This window comes from Melozone crissalis, unplaced genomic scaffold, assembly GCF_028551555.1.
Source record: "Melozone crissalis strain CALT ecotype California unplaced genomic scaffold, PUWL_Pcris_2 ptg000254l_1, whole genome shotgun sequence".
Lineage (NCBI taxonomy): Eukaryota > Metazoa > Chordata > Aves > Passeriformes > Passerellidae > Melozone > Melozone crissalis.
Window position 1 is genome coordinate 141,471 of NW_026536012.1, and position 19,476 is coordinate 160,946.

A 19,476-nucleotide genomic window follows, 5' to 3' on the forward strand; every position below is an offset into this window, starting at 1 on the left:
ACCAGAGACCAGTCTGGCTTTGGGGCTGGGGCAGCTCAGCTCATCCATGGAGAGGGAATCACAGAATTCCAGGCTGGTTTGGGTTGGGAGTCACTTTAAATTCATTCCATCCCACCCAACACCTCCCACTGTCCCAGGTGCTCCAAGCCCCAATGTCCAGCCTGGCCTTGGACATTCCAGGGATCCAGGGGCAGCCACAGCTGCTCTGGGCATCTGTGCCAGGGCCTGCCCAACCTGCCAGGGAACAATTCCCAATCTCCCATCCATCCCTGCCCTCTGGCACTGGGAGCCATTCCCTGTGTCCCGTCCCTCCATCCCTGTCCCCAGTCCCTCTCAGCTCTCCTGGAGCCCCTCCAGGCCCTGCCAGGGGCTCTGAGCTCTCCCTGGATCCTTCTCCTCTCCAGGTGAGCCCCCCCAGGTGTCCCAGCCTGGCTCCAGAGGGGCTCCAGCCCTGCAGCAGCTCTGGAATCTCCTCTGGGCTCTCTCCAGCAGCTCCAGCTCTTTAACGTGTTGCCATGCAATGTTTCTGATATTTTTGTGGTCTGTTGCATAATCAGAGAATCTTGTGGTGCAATGCTCTGCAGATCCAGCCCGAAGCCCTCCTGTTTTTGCAGCTGATGTTATGAGTTTCCTGTGGCTGTAATTGCAGGTTCTCCGGAACATGGTGCATTGTGCCGACCTGAGCAATCCCACCAAGTCCCTGGAGCTCTACCGGCAGTGGACAGACAGGATCATGGAGGAGTTCTTCCAGCAGGGGGACAAGGAGAGGGAGAGAGGCATGGAGATCAGCCCCATGTGTGACAAGCACACGGCCTCCGTGGAAAAATCCCAGGTAATTGGCCCTGAGCTGCAGCTCCCCTGCCTGAGCGTGGCATTTCACAGCACAGACAGAGCTCAGCTGCTCCTGCAGCACAACTGGGAGGGGAGCCAGCGGTTCAGAGCGTGCCTCCTGATCCACCCTGACATCCAGCTCTGCCTGGGGCTCTCACAGCCTGGGGAGGCTCTTCCAGCTCCTCTCCATCCCCCTGGGCATCTCCTCGTCCCCTGCTCGTGTCCCAGTTTCCAGAGGGAGTTGGGTCCTTTTGCTCCCCAGGCTGGGGAGGGCAGTTCTGCTCTGCCCACCCTCACCAGCCTGTCCTGCCCTCACACCCTGCTCACCCCACTGATCTGCAGGGCTGGGAGCTTCTCCCACCTGAGATCCCCCTCAGCACCCTGCAGAACTCTGCCTGTCACTCGTTATCCAGGACAATTCTGCACTGCACCTGTCCAGTTGAATTGGAGGCTTCTGGAGCTGCCCTGTGCAGGGTGAATCCCAGAAATATTCATTTATGTCCTTGCAAAACTTAAATGGAGCTGGATTTGCTCCTTTTTTTTGTGGGAGGGGATGAACTGGCTCATCCCTAGTTCTGATTCATAAAATGGTTTCAAGGTCAGATTTTGTTCTGACCTGTGTAGCACAGGCCATAAAATTTCGCCTGGATAATCTGGAATGAAACCAGGAATTTATGTTTGTCCAAACAGATTCCAGCCTTTATATAATGCTGTCTTGCTTGTTGTTTTTGAATGACTCCAGCAAGTCATCATTGAGGTTTTTCAGCTTGAATAAGTAACAAAATTGATGATAATTATTTCCAAATGTCCTCTTGGGCTCGGCCAAGTGCTTTCAAAATTATTCACTCAACCGCGTGGTGATTTTGTTGGAAAAATCTGTCGGGTTTCTTAACCTAACAAGAAATGAATCCTTCAGCCAGGCTTGCCCATGTGCTCCACATGTGAGCTCCAGTTCATTCCTTGCTTCACATCTGCACTTCCCAGAGGCCTCAAAATGCCATTTTTGCTGTGCAAAAGAAAGAAAGAATTGCACAAAATGTCCATCATGAAATGGCAAAGGAGAAAGGGAGGTGGTGTGTCCGTGCTGGAGGTTTCCAAATGCCATTTTTGCTGTGCAGAAAAGACAGGAATTACACAAAATGGCCATCGTGGAATGGCAAAGGAGAAAGGGAAGCAATGTGTCCATGCTTGAGGGAAACAATGAGTGGATCAGAAGATAATCTGCAAATATTTCAAAGCTTGAGATGCCCTCTCAATATTTTAGGATCAGTGCTGAGCCACATGGCAAATTATTTTATGATTTGGGATGTTTTTAAAGGAGCAGTGACCCGAAACAACCATTTTAAAGAAACAGCCATTTTAAAGAAGCAATGATTAACGAGTGCTGATTTTTACCCATCGGCGCTGTGGAGCCCTGGGACACGTTGTGTTCCAACCATCCCAAACCCTTTTTTTCCCAGTGCAGCAGGAACTTTTCATCACCTTTCTGCTGGAGCTGCCTCCCCAGCCCGTTCCAATTGGATGCTCGCGGTGCTATTGACATCCTGTTGTGTCTGAGGGAGCGGGAGCCATTTCCAAAGCAAACATCTGCTCCTGGAGCCCGGCTCCTGGGAGAGCCTTTCCCTGCTCCACACAAAGCCGTGGGGCGGGACGGGCTCTGCCAGGAGGGAGGAATTCCAGTCCCTTTCTGGCCGTGTCGCCGGCTCCATCCTGGACGCGGTTCCTCCCTGAGTCAGAGCCGCGCGCAGGGCTGAGCTCAGCGGAAGGGCTCAGCGTCCCTCACTCTTTCCAGCCTGCAGCGTCACCCCACGCGGGCCGGGCGGCATTCCCGGGATGAGCAGCCCCGCTGGCTGCGCTCTTCCCGGGGAAATCTCTCGTGGGGCTGCTTGAGTAGGAGGAAAACAGGAACGTTGAAAGTGTGGGATCGTGGAACTGTTTGGGACAGGCACAAACTGCACCCTGCAGGAAAATGCACCCAACGTTGGAACTCCAGCCCATAAAGGCTGCTCCCCTTGGGAGCGCTGGGGTATTCCCAGCTGTCAGTCGTGTGAGAATCCTGTGATAAGGCCATAAAAGCACCACCTTGTCCCCAGTCACCTGGGAATTCTGTCTGAGAGGAGCAGACTCAGTGCTGAGAGCCCATCCAGTTCCAGCTCCATGGCAGGGACACCTCCCACTGTCCCAGGCTGCTCCAAACCTGGCCTGGGACATTCCAGGGATCCAGGGACAGCCAGCTGCTCTGGGAATTCTATTCCAGGGCTTCCACACCGTCACAGGCAACAATTCCTTCCCAGTATCCATCTAGCCATTCCTCCATCCTTGTCCCCAGTCCCTCTCAGCTCTCCTGGAGCCCCTCCAGGCCCTGCCAGGGGCTCTGAGCTCTCCCTGGATCCTTCTCCTCTCCAGGTGAGCCCCCCCAGGTGTCCCAGCCTGGCTCCAGAGGGGCTCCAGCCCTGCAGCAGCTCCATGGGTTCCTCTGGGCTCTCTCCAGCAGCTCCAGGTGCTGCTGATGTTGTCCCCAGGGCTGGGGCAGCTCTGCAGGTGGGGCCTCACCTGAGCAGGGCAGTGGAGCAGGATTCCCCCTCTCCTTTTCTGCTGCCCACACTGGGGGATCAGCCCAGGGCTCTTCCCTGAATTTCCTGCTGGCTCCTGCTTTTAGTGAAACTTAATCCGAGGTTTGATTTTGGACAAGACATCAGCCCAACCCAGCAGTGTGTGGGTGCAGCTCTGGGTATCAGATAATTAGGTGTGATAATATCATTGTTAGGCTGTGCTGGTTTGGGGACTTGTTCCTGGTGTTCTGCTTGTAAAACAAATATAATATCAACTTTCCAGATGTCCACCTTTTGCAGGTTATTCCCTTGCCCTAAGTGTGTGTGTCCCTTTGTTTTCCAGGTGGGATTCATCGACTACATCGTCCATCCTCTGTGGGAGACGTGGGCTGACCTGGTGCAGCCCGACGCCCAGGACATCCTGGACACTCTGGAGGACAACAGGAACTGGTACCAGAGCATGATACCTCAGAGCCCATCCCCTCCCCTGGAGGAGCGGGGCCAGGACTGCCAGGGCCTGATGGAGAAGTTCCAGTTTGAACTGACGCTGGAGGAGGAGGATTCCGACGGGCCCGAGAAGGACGGCGAGAGCCTCGGCTACTTCAGCAATACAGAGACGCTGTGCGTGGCCCAGCCCGGGGAGGAGGAGCCCCAGAGGGAGGCCACCATCGAGATTGTGACAGAAGACACATCTCCTGTGGACACATAATGGCCCGGCCCCGCGGGAGTGGCTTTTAAACACTTGCGGAGCTTGCGAGCGGTCTCCGACGGCCTCCGCAGCGGGGCTGAGCCTCTGCCACGGGGCTGGCAGATCCTCCAGCTACTTGAGATTGGAGTCAGGGTTACAGATGGGGTAGGGAGTGATTGCTCAGGAAATGCACGGGTGATTTGCGTTGTGGTTTGAGCCTCGTCAGCCGAGAGCACCGCGTGGTCCTGGAGCTGGCTTGGGTCGGGCCGAGGCGGCGCTGGCACACAACTGAGAGATTTTATACTGTTAGTTTTGGAGTTTATACCAGTTAGACTGATAGAAACTACTGATCAATAACTCATATCCAACCTGTCCACCTGTCTGCAGACCTGTGTGCCTTCTTTGTAAACACTTTCATGTCTTTTCAAGAGTCTCTTAATCCAACACACGGAGCTTGGTAGTTCAAAAGCGACACAAGGTGTTTCGGAATTGACGGCTACTTTTTGGATTCTTCCTGTTACCAGAAGCAGTCTTCCTTTTTTTCGTGGGCAATACCTGTCACTTTATTGCAGTTAATCACTTTGACAGACTAAACAGAAGGGGAAACCCTCTGCTTTGCATTACTGCACCTTCAGTGTGTTCTTAATCCCCCCGGTGACCCGCTGGGAGTCACTCGGTGCCGTCGGGCGCCGTTCCCTCGCTGGCAACAGCGGGAATTTTCTTCCTCCCCGGGGTTTGGGTTTGTGGTGAGCAGGACAGAGGGCAGGTTTTCTTTCCCTGGCACAGCTCAGTCCATCCCTGAGTAAGCGTGGCAAGGCAGTGTGCGACACGCCTTCCCCCTCGGCAGCTCCCTGGAATTTGCACGCTCGGATATTTGTGTTTCTCTGGCCTCTCATCCACGTTCCCTAGGTTTAGGTCCACCATCCTCCTCCTGCACTGCCTCGAGCTCTACCACCTCCATTACTGTTTATAACAGTGTATTTATTACCTACTGTACATACTGTAATGTTTTGTAAGTTATTAATTTATATGAATTAGCATCGCCTGTCGGCGGCGATGTTAATGGGGTAGAAAACTCGGAATAAGAGTTGCCTTTTTTTCTTGTAACCTTTTGTATTGCATAAAGTCCAAGAACCTGAACATAGCTGAAGAGACAGACACAACCCAGGAAGGGCATTCGGGTGGCAGCCGCCCGCGGGGAGGGGACCCCGCATCCCAGGGCAGCGGATTTGGGAATCTGCCAGGAACGCAGAGAGGGGGAACCGAACAAAGAACTCCCCGGGCCGGCTTTTCAATGTCACAATGTTCCAATTTCTGAACAACCCAATGTGAATCTCTATGACAAAACAAAAATGTGAACTGATGTAATAATTGTGCTGTGAAACTTCCTCTGACAAAGCTTGTCCGGCATCGTGAGCGGTGTCAATCTCAGTTTGTAAAATATGTTTCAAGCTTTTTGGTCCAACTCGTGACTAATTAGTTCATGACAATAGCACAGTTGTGCATGATCAATGGGTTTGTTTGTCTGTTGAACACTGCATTGTTCCAGGTGGTTATTTTATTGTTCCCCAAAGTTTCACACTATGTATGTTATAGTATTCTATATTGTGTTCAGACGCATTCTTAAGAGATTTTTATATGAAGTGAATAAATGAAAGCATGACCCAGCCTGCAGCTCTGGGGGGCTTTTGTCAACAAGACAGCGTGGGCCGTGTCACCACTGCTCGGGGGACAGAAAATGGGACCCTCCACACACAGAACCCTCCAATGGCTCAATCCCAGAACCCTCCTGGGGCTAAAATCCAGAACCTTCCTTGGCCAAAATCCAAAACCTCCCACACCCAAAATTCAAGATGTTTCACAGCTGAAATCCAGAACCTCCCACAGCTGAAATCATTTTCCTTTGACCAAAAACCCAGAACCCTCCTGTGGCCACACCCCAGAATCTTTCATAGCTGAGACCCAGAACCCTCCTGGAGCCAAAACCCCAAACCCTCCAGTGGCTGAAACCCAGAACCTCCCATGGCTCAATTCCAGAACACTCCTACAGCCAAAACTCAGAACCTTTCTGTGGCCAAAATGCAGAATCCTCCCATGGCTGAAACCCAGAACCTCCCACATCTGAAACCCAGAACCTTCAATGCCCTAAACCTAGAACCTCCAATATCTGAAACCCAGAACCCTTCCATATCCCAAACCCAGAATTCCCATGTCCCAAACACAGAATCTCCAATGTCCCAAACACAGAACCTTCCATGCCCTAAACCCAGACCGTCCAATATCGGAAACCCAGAACCTTCCATGTCCCAAACCCAGAATTCCCATATCCCAAACCCAGAATCCCCTGACCAGTGCCCAGAGCCTCCCATGGCCAGCCCCAGAGCCTGCATTCGCAGTGTCCCTGCTGGAGCCGTTCCTCAGGATGGCACAGGAGCGTTCCCGGTGGCGCGGGCACCGTCCCTGGCACCCGGGGCCTCGTCCTTCCTCTGTGGCAGCGCAGGCGACAGGAAGGCAGCGCAGACAGGAAGCGCTGGCCCGGCCCTCGGCCGCTTTCATGTCCCGGCCTGACCCAAAACAAGCGACTTTCCAGTAAAAAACATCCTGTGCCAGGGCAGGGGAGCGGGGCCGCGCTGCCGCCCTCGCCGCGGGTGACACCGGCCCTGTCCCCTGGGGCTGCCCTGCTTTCCCTGGATCCGCTGCCTCCGAGCGCAGTCATGGAAAACCAGCGTGGATCTCATCCTGCGTTCCCTGCCAGCACACCCTCCGTGGGGCCAGGCCACCTCCTGTCACACCCCTGCTGTCCCAGCAGAAGGGGCTGCAGCCCATGATCCTGGGGGATTCTCCCAGGGTTTGAACCTCTGAAACTCCTTGGTGAAAATTCCCTGGTAGAAACTTCTTGAAGGGCCAGTAGTGATTTGCCTTTGCCAGTGGATTAACAGAATCCCAGAACTGGTTTGGGTTGGAAGGACCTTGAATCCCACCCATGGCAGGGACACCTCCCACTGTCCAGCTGCTCCAGCCCCAGTGTCCAGCCTGGCCTTGGGCACTGCCAGGGATGCAGGGGCAGCCAGAGCCGCTCTGGGCACCTGTGCCAGGGCCTGCCCACCCTCACAGGAAACAATTCCTAATTCCCAACAACCCATCTAAATCTCTCTCCTTTCAATTTGAACCATCCCCCCTTTATCCCAACTCATCTTTCCCACATCTGTGGGCTGTGGCAGCTGTCCCCTGCCCACAGCTCCTGGGGATGTGCAGGGATGAGAAAGGGATGGGAAAGGGATGGGAAAGGGATGATGGGGCTGGAAAAGCATCGGCATTTCAGGGGGGAAAACACGAAGCCGGGAGAGAGCAGCAGCAGTGCCAGAAAATGCTACAGCACAAAACCCCCCCGGACCCTTCTGCTTTCCCTCGGTTTTCAGGGGCATTGGCTGGCTCAGTGTCCTCTGCTCCTCAGGGGATGAGGATTCCAGTGCTGCACCACCCTCACACCCAGAGCTGGACTGGCACGGATTCCTTTGGGAAGCTGGAGCAGGGATGTGGCGCTTCCTCCTCACTCCAGAGCGGAGCTGGTGGGGCTGTCCTCTGTCCCTGGTGGTCCCCAGGTCACCTCCAGGGGCTGCCAGCAGCTCCTGGTGTGTGTGGGGTGAAGGTGCGGGACCCCAGCTCGGGGTCTGCACCTTCCTGGGACAGGGATGTGCAGGGATGCACAGGGGATGCTCACGGATCTGTCCCCTCCCTGCTGCCACCATTAACCACAGATGTCACCACAGCCCTGAGTGACAGCTGGCCCTGTCCCCAAGGACATCGCTTCCCACTGAGGCCATGGAGTTGGGATTTCAGGGGGATTTCCACCAGCCCTAAACCCACCCAGGACATCAATCCCAGGGATGAGCAGTGGGAGCAGATCCAGCCCTTCCCGGGGTGGGGGGACAAGGGTCCCACAGAGCTCCTGCCACCGCCAGGAAACTTCTGACCCGAGGTCACCACTGCTCACAGAGACTGCGATGCACAGAAATAAAATAATAACCCAGCCCTGCTGCTTTTCCCCAGCTCAGCCTGCTCTCCTGGGGGGGCAGCTGGAATTCCATGTCCTTTGTCCCCTCATTCTGTGGGAGTTGGGGATGAGTGTGGCTCACCAGTGATGTGTGACAGAGCCAGAACCAGGGACAGGACAGAATGTTCTCAGGTGGCACCAGGGGAGGTTTGGGTTGGATATTTGGGAAAATCTCTCCATGGAAAGGGTGGTCAGGCATGGGAACAGCTGCCCAGGGCAGCGCTGGGTCCCCATCCCCGCAGGGATTTAAAATCCATGGGGATGTGGCACCTGGGGACAGGGCAGTGGTGGCCTCAGGGCTTTTCCAGCCCCAGTGATTCCATATCTTCCTGTCCCTGGTGTCCCTCTGTTGGGATGGAGCATTCCCAGGTTGGGGATGTGCAGAGTGCCGGGAGCTCTCTGCCAGCCGAGGGGATTTGGGTGCCCCTGGAGCTCACCTGGGGCTGCAGCGGGGGAGAAAGGAGAAGTGAAAATGGGAATTTCCCCTGACATTTGTGCAGTCACAAACAGGAAGGAGCCGGGGGCAGGAGCACAAAGCTCAGATTTCATCGGGGCTGGGACAGGGCCAGGGGCTCCCAGGGAGGGGAGGTGGCACTGCCAGCCTGGCACTGGGGACACTGCGGGGACACGGGGCTGCCAGGGGGGACAGGCAGGCTGTGGCCCTGCTGATGGGGCTTGAGATGGGTTTGGGTGTTTGAACTCTCCCCACTGTCCCTTTTGGGGTGACACGAGGAGCCCAAACCAAGAATTCCCATTGCCAAGGTCCCCCTGTCCCGAGCCCGGTGCCCAATGTCCCGCTGTGCTGAGGGCATTTCTGCCACCATTGTCCCCTCTGTCCGGCACCGCTGGGGACACGGGGACAGCAGAGCTCGGCCCGCGGGTGCAGGATGGGCTCGGGGGGATGGCAGGGCCAGGGGAGCGCGAGGGGCCGGCACATCTGTCCGACCCATCCGGGCCCTGCACATCTGTCCACCCATCCTGCCCCTGCACATCTGTCCGGCCCGGCCCGGCCTGCGCAGCTGCACAGCTCCATCTGCCGAGCCCCGGGCGCTGCGCAGGGAGTGCAGCTCCAGAGCCCCGGGAATGGGGAATGTCCCCTCCGGGGACACGGCGGGGACGGGACGGGCCCTGCGGGGCTCGCGCAGCGCGGGCGGCACAGCTGGAACTGGCACAGCTGGAACTGGCACAGCTGGAACTGGCACAGCTGGGTCCCTGCACAGCTGGATCCCCGCACAGCTGGATCCCCGCACAGCTGGATGCAGACGCCCCAGGGCTGCCTCTGCCTTTGCTGCCCCCGATGTTCCCCAGCACCGCCCCCACCTCTGCCCCCGCCCCGTCCCGTTCCTTTTCTGTGAATAAGTTAATTTTAAGAATTCAACGTTTTTTATTAGCCGTGGCCAAAGCAGACAGGCCCTAAGGTGACCAGGGCAATACCCAAAGACACCTAAAATTTTAATTTAATGAAAGACTCCACTGGCATTTCTGAAGCTCTGGATTATGTCAGGGCAGAATTGGTTTCTCTGGGGTTTATACACAGCTGTGAAATTTTACTGATGGATGAGCTCCTGCAGCCCTGATCCCGGGGCGTGGGGGGACGGATCCATCCCCATCCTAAAGCACATCCCAGGCTGATCAGGGATCAAACCCCAAATGTGCTCAGTAACATTTCGGGTGAGGTACCTGGTGTGGCACGGGGGTGCTGGCTGCAGCCCCAGGCCTGCATGAGGCTTTGCCAGTGCTCCTGAATGCCTTTTTTGCCCCCAAAACGAGGATGAATCAATGATCAGCCTTGTGGAGCAGCCGCAGCTGGTGCCCCTGGGGGCGGTGCTGATTGCCCCGATCAGCCCCGGTTATCAGCGCTGAGGGTGGGGAGAGCCTGGAGCTAGGGAGGAAGAGCAGGAGCAGAGCCAGGTGGGATCCCTTGTGGGGTGTGCAGGGATGTTCCTTTGGGGTTTTGGGGGCTGCCGGGGAGTGGGGGATCCCGGGCCTGGTTGTGGTGGGGGTTGGAGCAGGAATCCAGTGAGTGCATCCATCAGGAATTTCCTTTTCCCAGCGTTGTTCTCCAGCCCCATCCAGCTCTCCTCCTCTCCCTGCTGTCCCTGGGGTGGGGGCTCATTCCCACATCCCTGAGTCCTCCTGGGAGCAGCTCCCAGCATGGGAATGGCTCCGTGGCTCTCTGGGCCTGGGAAAACCGAGGGTTCATGGAAGGAAAGGGCTGAGCTGGGAGCAGCAGCAGCCCTGGCATGAGCTGGGGCTGCTCCCATGGATTCTCCAGCCCTGGCAGGAGTTGTTCCCATGGATTCCCTTGCCCTGCTCCTGCCAGGATGCTCTGGATGCCCGTGCAATGCTTTGGTTGCCCACAGCACGAGCTGGGGCTGCCCCAGGAGCGTTTGGGGTGCAGCCCCACGGGGTTCAGCATCAGGGGGTGGCTCCTGGGGGTCTCGGTGGTGCCGCTGGGTTTTCAGGAGCTGGGGCATGGATTGATCCCCTCTGTGCCCTCCTGAGCTCATGGAGGGTTGGGTTCAGCTGCTCCTGGGGGTTCTCCCCTCTCACAGCCTCCTTCCATGATAGGGAGACCCTTTGAGGAAAAAATCCTGGAAATTGGCTCCAGGGAGAGCTCAGAGCCCAAAGGGGCTCTGGGAGAGCTGGGGAGGGACTGGGGAAAAAGATGGAGGGACAGGACACAGGGAATGGATTTAAGCTGAAGATTGGTAGATTTAGATGGGAGATTGGGCAGGAATTTTGGCTGTGGCAATGGTGACACCCTGGCACAGGTGCCCAGAGCAGCTGGGGCTGCCCCTGGGTCCCTGCAGTGCCCAGGGCCAGGCTGGACACTGGGACAGTGGGAGGTGCCCCTGCCCGTGTCCCCTGCACCCCGGTTTTACAGGGAAAGAGGGAAAAGGCTGAACCCGCCGGGAGCTCCATCCCACAGCTCCGGGCTCAATCCCGGTTCAATCCCGCTCCCACCCGGTTCAATCCCGCTCCCATCCGGTTCAGTCCCGGCCCATGCTGAGGGGCGATGCCGGCATCCCTGGCTGCCGCTAATGCCGGGTTTTATTTAGCAGCAAATCCGGGCCCGGGCGGCTCCCGGGGCGCTGCTGTCACATGGAGGCGCGGCTGACTCTGCCCGATGAGCGATGAGCAATGCTCCGTGCTCAGTGCTCCGTGCTCAGTGCTCTCCCTGCTCTCCCTGCTCGCCGTGACTCATTTGCTGCCGCTCTTCTTATTTGGGTTTTTTGGTTTTTTTTTTTTTTTTTTTTTTTTTTTTTTTGGTGGTTTGTTTTTTTTTTTTTAATCCTCAGGCCCTTGGCTTCATCTGTTGCCGGCAGCTCCTCAGCCTCTCCTCCGGGAGCTGCTGGAGATTTCCAGGGCTTTTCATGGGGATTGTCCTTGGGGCAGCTCAGCGGGGCTGGGCGGCGTTGGGAAGGCGAATTCCAACCTTTGGGAATATCAGATTTGCCTCGGACAGAGGGGTTTGGGGGCAGCTGCACCCCCGGGGACAGGGAGTGCTCCAGGCTCTCCTGTGCCGCCTGATTTTTGGGAAGAGCCCGTTCCAGGAGCAGCTCTGTGGGTGAATTTTGGGCCCAGTTTTGGTCAGGCCCCGTGGCAGGAGGGGTCTCACAAGGCTGAGCTCCCCCATGGATCCAGGGAAAGCTGGAGCAGCCCAGGGATTCCCAGGGTGATGGGGAGGCTGCCCAAAGCCAGGCCTGAAATGGGGAAACTTGGTAAAAAGGATTTTTGTATCCACAGCCTGGCCTGGGAGGGATTTGCAGGGAAATCCTGGCTCTCCTTGTTGGATTCAGGAATTTCAGCCCTCTGGAGCTGTGGGAAGGGGCACTGGCTCTGTCCTGGCTGTGGCACCACAGAATGCCCTGATTTAGGATTGGAAGGGCCCTAAAGTCCATCCCAGCCCTGGCATGGCAGGGACACCTTCCCTAGGATTGCTCCAGGCCCTGGGCACCGCCAGGGATGGGGATTCCGGGGCTGTGCTCCGTGGATTTTGGGGGGATTGGTGTTATTTGGGTGTGTCCAGGAGGAATTTGGGCACGGAAAGTGCCTGTCCATCCCTGGGATGCCCTGCCCCGTGTGCCAGCCTGGCTGCTGGGCTGTTTGAGGGCTGGGACAGCGGGGCATGCCAGGGGACAGTGGGACAGCATTCCTGGGATTACACCACAATTCCCGAGGGCACTGGGCTGCTGTCCCTGGGCTGGCAGTGGGGCGGGCAGGTCACAGCAGCTCCGTGCAGGGATTACAGGAACCATCTGCTCAATAATCCCGTCCCCGCGGCTGCTGCTGGGGCATTTCCCACCAGCTGGGCTGGGCTGGATACGCAGACCCTGCTGAGCTCCTGTTCCCTCACTGATTTACCCGGACCCTGGCAGGTGCTTGGCTTTGGGATTGGTTTTTTAAATGGGAGAGGAAAATATTTTTATTTATTTATTTTTAATTTTTTACTATTTTAATAGGGCAAAATTTGATTTTCATTAATGAAAAATAGCTTTTTCCTTTTTCAATGGGAAAAACGATGTGGGCACTGCTCCTGAGTGGGGAGAAGCCCTGCCGAGCCCGCGGGGCTGCCGGGGGTGATCCTGAGGATGCTGATGCGGGGCGGGCGGCACAGGGGGAGTTTCCATCCCCGCTCGCTCCGCGGTCACGTTGAAAATCCACACTGGGACTGGCTGTCCCCAGAGCGCCGCTGCTGCTGCTGCGGGGACAGAGGGACAGCGGCGGCTCCTCGGTGGGCAAAGGGGCCACAATGGTGCCCATCCCTTTGGCTTTTTTGGTGGTTTTTGTGGTTTTTTTGTTTTGGTTTGGTTTGGTTTTTTGTGTTTTGGGGGGTTTTTTTGTGTTTTTTTGGGTTTTTTCCCCGGGCGCTGGGAAGCGGCGCGGACCCAGCCCGGGCTGTCCCCGCTGTCCCGTCCAGCCCCGATTCTCTTTGGGATGAGGGTCCCGGGGGGGGTTCGAGGCCCTTTCCTGCCAGGAAAAATAAAATAACCGGACTGTGGGAGCTGGGCACGGCCGGGTTTGCCAGGGACGGTTCTAAATCCCGCATTTTCTTGGATAAACCCGGCGGGATCCCAATGATTCAGGCTGAGTGCCCCCCGACCCCCGTGACGGGTTGGGAAGGGGTGAGGGAGCCGAGGGGAGCTGGGGCCGGGGGTGGCATCGCGGGGGGACACGGGGCAGGGTGGCACTATGGAGGGGACACGGGGCAGGGTGACATCGCGGGGAGCACAGGGCAGGGTGGCACTGTGGGGGATGCAGGACAGGGTGGCACTATAGGGGACACAGGGCAGGGGTGGCATCGCGGGGGACACAGGGTAGGATGGCATCGCGGCGCCTCCCCGGCCTCTTTTGTTCCCCCCTCCGCTCTCCCCTCATGCGGGATGAATCCCCGGGCGCTGCTGGAAGCGGTCGGGAGGAATTTCTCCCGCATCCCTCCTCCTGCCGGGCTGAGCGCTGCCCCGTGATGCCAGCGATGGATTTGTCCCCGGGGTCGGCCCCGCCGCTCCTCCGGCCGGGATCCATCCCTTCTGCCTTCTCCCTTCTCCCATCGCGCCTCTAATCTGACAGGAATTAACCCGCAATAGGATTAGGGAGGGGAAGTGCGTCACGAGGTGCGGGCAGGGGCTCTGCTTTTGGGGAAAAGGCGCTGGGGAGGGTGGAAAAGGGGGGCGAAAAAGGAGAAAAATCTGGGAAATAGGTTGGAGCGCTGCCGGGGGTGTGTCGGGAGCGAGCGCGCATGTGAGCAGTGCGGGGCGGGAGGCGGCGAGCCCGCCTCGTCCTCCCTCCCTCGCTGCGAGCATCTCCGCGCTCAGCCCGGAGGTGATACAGGCGCAGCAGCATCCATGGCCTGCCCCTAGCCCCGGCGCTCCTTCCTCCTCATCCTCCTCCTCCTCCTCCTCGCGCTCCCCGCGCCGGGCCGGGCGTTGCTGAGCGGGACCCGCACTCTCCTGCGTTTTTCCAGGCTCCTCGGAAACTGAGGAATGCAATTCTGCCACCATGATGGAAGGTAGGTGATGCGATGGGATGTGATGGGATGAGCCGGGCGCGTTCTCCGGCGAGGGGGGGGGAGGCACCGAGCCGTGCCCGGGGGGCTCCAGCCTTTCCCGAACGGAATGATAACGCCGATAACGGCAATAATGGCAATAATAACGCGATCAGAGCCTCCCCTCCCCCTAATCCCGGCCGCTCGGGCTCAGCCGGGCGGTGATATAATATCGAGCCCGTCAGGTTATTTGCAATTCCATCCCCAGCCCTGTGTAGGCAGCTCGGGCTGCGCGAATTCCCTCCCGGCTTTCGGCCGCTTCCTCCAGGCAGAGCCGGCTGGATTCCCGTCCCCAAACCCCGATTTTATCCCGCTGTGCTGCTCGGGGATGGGATATTCGGTGTTTTCCCTGGGTGGACGAGCATCGTTTCTGTGGGAAACCAGGGAATGGCAGCTCCCGATGGGTTTTCCTTGCCGAGCCGTGGAGATGCGGGTCGGGGGAAGGAGGAGAGGCTGGATTGGGGATTTCGGCATAAAAAAGGGCATGAGGAGGAAATATGGGCTGCAGGCTCAGGATGCTTCAGGGAGCTGTGTCTGATCGTGTGTGGGAAAAGCCTCTGGGCATGACAGGAATTTCATCCTCTGTCGTCTGTCTCGGCCGTATGTAAAGCTTTGCTTTATTATTTATCATTTCAATTCCTTCTGGAGCAGGATGCAGGGAGAGGATGTCTTGGGTTTAATTGTGTTTTAGCAGAATGGATGCTCCAGGGCCAGCAAGAGCAGAATTTGTTGGATTTCAGGGGATTTCTGGCCCGTTGGTGGCAGCAGCAGGGCCTGGTTTGCTGGAGCCTCTTCCAGCCCAGGGAGCTCCCTGGAATGACAGGCAGAAATTGGGGAATTGATTCCTGGAGTGTCCCCCAAATCTGAGGCTGCCCCCTGCCCAAATTCCCCTGGAGAGGCCTCGGGATCCACGGGATTTCTGTGGGTTTAGGATGCTCCCCTGGCCTGGGCAATTGGGGAATTGTCACGGCCGTGTGGGCACATGGAGCAGCCCCTCCTGGGTTTGGAGTGAGGGAAATGAGTTTTGGTGTCCTTTAGATCCCAGGAAAAGCCTTCCCTGCTCTCCCTGGTGCTGATGAGAGTCACAAGCAAAAGAGGTTTTAATTTTAGCCCATGACATCAAACCCATCCCACGACAGGAGCAGGTCATGGCAGGGAAAATGCCATTAAAAACCTGTCTGCTCCCAAAATCCCAACATTTATGGATGAATGAATGTGGATAAACTGGAGCTGTCTTGTTGTAGGCCTTGGTCTGGGTTATTTATTCTATTTTGAGGCTGCTTGGGGGAAGTAAATTGGGGTTTTGAGGCTCTTTTGGGATCTGGGGTTTTTGGTTTTGGGATTTTTTGGGGTTTGGTTTTATCCCTTGAGGGTTTTGGCCTGGCAGGAGCTTTGGTCACTGCCCAGCCCCACAGTGGGGATGGATCCAGGGCTGGGATGTTGGGCTCTGGCAGAGCTGGAATCACCTTCCATGACCCAGTCATGCAAGGGGGAAAATTAAACACCAATCATAAAAAGTGAATCATTAAACACCTTGAAACCTTCCCCAAGTGGTTGATGCAAACCTGGAACAGAAGTTGGAAAATTAGAAATAATTCCTGGGGATTTTTGGGTTTTGAAATAGTTGGAAATTGGTTGGGTTTGTGGGAGAGTGGAACTCCAACCCAAGATCCCCCTGGTCCCTTGCAGGAGTGGTTTATTTAATATTAATACAATAAATTAATTGTTTTAACAAGCTTGGCTTAACTGGAGCTGAAACTTTTAAATCTGTGCAAAACACCAAGAGTTCCTCACAGCGAGCACCTTAAAGGGGTTTAATTACCATTGTAATTAATGATTTAAATCATTTTTCCTGCTGGATGGAGTGGTGGACACTGAATGGAGGGTGGGCACAGGAGCTGAGGCCACCCATGGCCAGCAGGATGGACCTGGCTCATGGATTCCCTTGGATCCTTTTCCTTTGGAAAAAGAGAATTCCCCTGGTTGGGAATGGTGCAGGATGAGCAGTTTGTGCTGGCTATGGGCATTGTGCTCAATACATGGAATATTTTGTCGTTCTTCTGGGAGATGGGACAAAAATGTTTCTTTTTTGTGAGTGTCTAAAAATCCCAATGATACCCAAAACAAACAAAAGAGGTTTTTCCCAGACCCCAATCCTTGCTGGAGGACACTGAAGGTGTCAGAGGTGTCTCCAGGAATGGAAATTCCTCCACCTCCATGGAGGGACAGGAACATTCCATGGATTTGCTGTGCTTGGCTTCACTCAGCAGGGTTGGGATGGGGATAAAACCCCCCGGAGATCCCACCACATGAGGAATGAGCAGGGTTTGGATGTTCCCTGGGATTGTGGAATGAGCAGGGTTTGGATGTTCCCTGGGATTGTGGAATGAGCAGGGTTTGGAATGTTCTCTGGGATTGTGCAAGGAGCAGATTTTGGATGTTCCCTGGGATTGTGCAAGGAGCAGATTTTGGATGTTCCCTGGGATTGAGGAACACTCAGAAGCTCCCCGTGCAGAGGTGAACATCTGGGTACAGAACAGGTTTGACTCCTTGGGGATGCTCTGCTGCATCTCCAGGGCCTTGGGAGGCTTTGGGAATTTGGGAATGGCTGCTCAGGGAGGAGCTTGGATGTTGGGGAGATGGGAGCAGATGCGGTTCCTTTGGAGAAGCTCATCCCTGCTTTCCCTGGCTGCTCCCTGCGCTCCTCCGGACCCCAGAGTGGGAATCCCTTAGAATCTGGGGAGTTTGGTCATCGGGGAATTTCCATGGGAATGTTCTGTCAGTGAGATGGGATTTAAGGTCCCTCCCGACCCAAACCAGTCTGGGATCCTCTGGTCACATCCAAACTGGGAAAATCCTTCTGGAATCATCTTTTAGCCCTGGTGGTCTCCATTTTTGGATTGCTGGGCCCAGAGTCATCAATGGCACATCCCAAAAATCCTTTTTGTTGGTTGAAATTTGTCTTTATTTTATTTTCACGTGGTCTGGTTTAGGTAAATTTTGTTTGAATGTGCTCAGGGTTGTCTGCAGGGCTCAGCAAGGAAATTATCTGGGAGAACTGGGGAGTTTTGGATTTAAGGAGGCAAAATTTGGGGCTTGGATTTCAGAAAGCCACCAGCAGGTTTGGTGGAAATATCATGAATTCAGGCATGGATGGAAAACCATCCCAGAAAATGCCCAGAGCACCGAGTCAGGAGTGTTGGGATTTTCTGGAGTTTGATCAGAAATCCACCATGCTCAAGGCCAGAGATGTCCATGGAGGGTTTTGGGATTTTTTGGGGGGTTGATCCAGGTGGGTTTGAGCTGGCAAGGAGGAATTTTGTGGGAATGAGGCCTTGGAAATGAAAAGCTTGGAAGAGAGGCAGGGAAAAACCTCTGGAGCTCTTGGGTTTGGGTTCAAAAACAAACAAAACCACCCCAAAACAACACAACAAAAAAAGGAAGCAAAAACTGGGAAAAGAAACGTGGCAAAACCCAAAAGAAAAATAATATGGGAAAACCTGGGGGGAAAAAGTGGCAAAACCCAAAATAATAAGGCAAAACCTAAAAAAAAAAAAAAGGAAAACTCCTCCTTGGGGTGAGCCCAGTTTAAAATATGCCCTTGGGCATCTGGAGCTGGTGCCCAAACGCAGGAATTTGGGATTTCCTGGCAAAGCAGGAATTTCCTGTGTGATTCACCAGCCTCATCCCTGTTCCAGGGATTGCAGGAGAGAAAATTCCAGGTGAGGTCAGGGCTGCTCACCTTGGACCTCCCCAGGGCGGGGTTTTACCCCTTAGAAACGTGGATTTGGGGCAAATTCTGCCCCAATGTTGATGTTGAGCCCCCCGTGCTGTTGGGGATGAAAAATGGGATTTACCCAGAGTTTGTGGCTGGAATCCCAGCCCAGTTTTGGGACTGGAGAGGAGGAATGTGAAGGACAATGGGATTTACCCAGAGTTTGTGGCTGGGATCCTGACCCAGTTTTGGGAGAGGAGCAACGTGAAGGAAAATGGGATTAACCCAGAGTTTGTGGCAGGAATCCCAATCCAATATTGGGATTGGAGAGGAGACCATGAAGGAAAATGGGATTTTTGCAGAATTTGTGGCAGTTCTGGGATTGGAGAGGAGGAATAAGAAAGAAAAACCGGGGAGGAGGGGAATGCAGAGCTCCTCCCCAGAGCAGTGACCTGGAAGTGTTGGGAGGCTCCAGAGCTGTCAGGAAGGATCCATCTGCCTCGGCACAGGAGGGACTGGCAATTCTGCCTCTTTCCCATATATACCTATAAATTCTTTTCCCATATATATATATAAAAATTTCCCATATATATATATATATAAAAATTTCCCATATATATATATATATAAATTTCCCACATATATATAATTTTCCTGTATATATATAACATTTTTCCCATATATATATAAAAATTTCCCTTACATATATATATTAAAAAAATTCCCATACATACATATATATAAAATCTCCCATGCATATATATATATTAAAAAATTCCCATATATATGTATAAAAAAATTCCCATATATATATATTAAAAATTTCCCATATATATATATAAAAATTTCCCATATATATAAATTCATCCCATATATATATGAATTTTTCCCCTATACATATAAAAATTTTTCCCTATATATATATGAAATTTCCCCTATGTGTATATATATATATATATATGAAATTTTCCCCTATGTATATATATATGAAATTTTCCCCTATGTGTATATATATATATATGAAATTTTCCATTTATATATATATTCCTTTTTTCATATAATTTTCCCATTTTCCCTGCCAGCTGATTTTTTAACTCATTTCTTTAATACCACCCCATCCATGTGAATTTTCTCTTTTTCTCCTTTTTTCTCCCTTATGTTTAGGAGCACAAACCCCAAAAGCCCCAAGGCCTGGAGGTTGTGCAGGTGGATTTTTGGGGCCGGAGCCTTTGCCAGGAGCACAAGCGTGGCCCTGTTTGCTGTGCCAGCCATTGAGAGCTCGGCCTTTGTCCGGGCCCAGAATCCCAGAGCTGCAGCCGCTCTTCCTGGGCCCTTCCCAAGGCTCTCTGAGGGAATGAAAGGGGCTGCAAGTGCTTCCAGCTGCTGGGCTCTGCTGCTGAAACCCTCAAAAATTCATCTAGTTTGGATTTTTAAATTAGTTTCAGGTGTTGGGGTTTAATTTTATTTTTGCCCCGTTTTAATTTTATTTTTTGCCCCATTTTAATTTTGTTTTCCCCCTTTTAATTTTATTTTTTCCCTCCTATTAATTTTAATTTTTCCCCTTTCAATTTTCCCTCCTTTTAATTT

The 19,476-nt window shown here is 54.3% G+C and overlaps 2 protein-coding genes across 4 annotated transcripts in view; both read left to right on the plus strand.

Annotated features, from left to right (window-relative positions):
- Window positions 1–5,741, plus strand: part of PDE4B (phosphodiesterase 4B) — a 135,051-nt gene extending 129,310 nt beyond the window's left edge. For all 3 annotated transcript variants that reach the window (XM_054294557.1, XM_054294558.1, XM_054294559.1), the window contains 2 exons: window positions 650–832; window positions 3,727–5,741. In XM_054294557.1, the coding sequence (XP_054150532.1) occupies window positions 650–832; window positions 3,727–4,092 (549 nt within the window). In that variant the 3' untranslated portion in view covers window positions 4,093–5,741. The remainder of the gene's footprint in view (window positions 1–649; window positions 833–3,726) is intronic.
- An 8,165-nt stretch (window positions 5,742–13,906) lies between these two features.
- The window catches only part of SGIP1 (SH3GL interacting endocytic adaptor 1), a 48,391-nt gene continuing 42,821 nt past the window's right edge, over window positions 13,907–19,476 (plus strand). Inside the window, exon 1 of the mRNA XM_054294553.1 lies at window positions 13,907–14,138. Coding sequence (XP_054150528.1) covers window positions 14,129–14,138 — 10 coding nt within the window. The 5' untranslated portion in view covers window positions 13,907–14,128. The remainder of the gene's footprint in view (window positions 14,139–19,476) is intronic.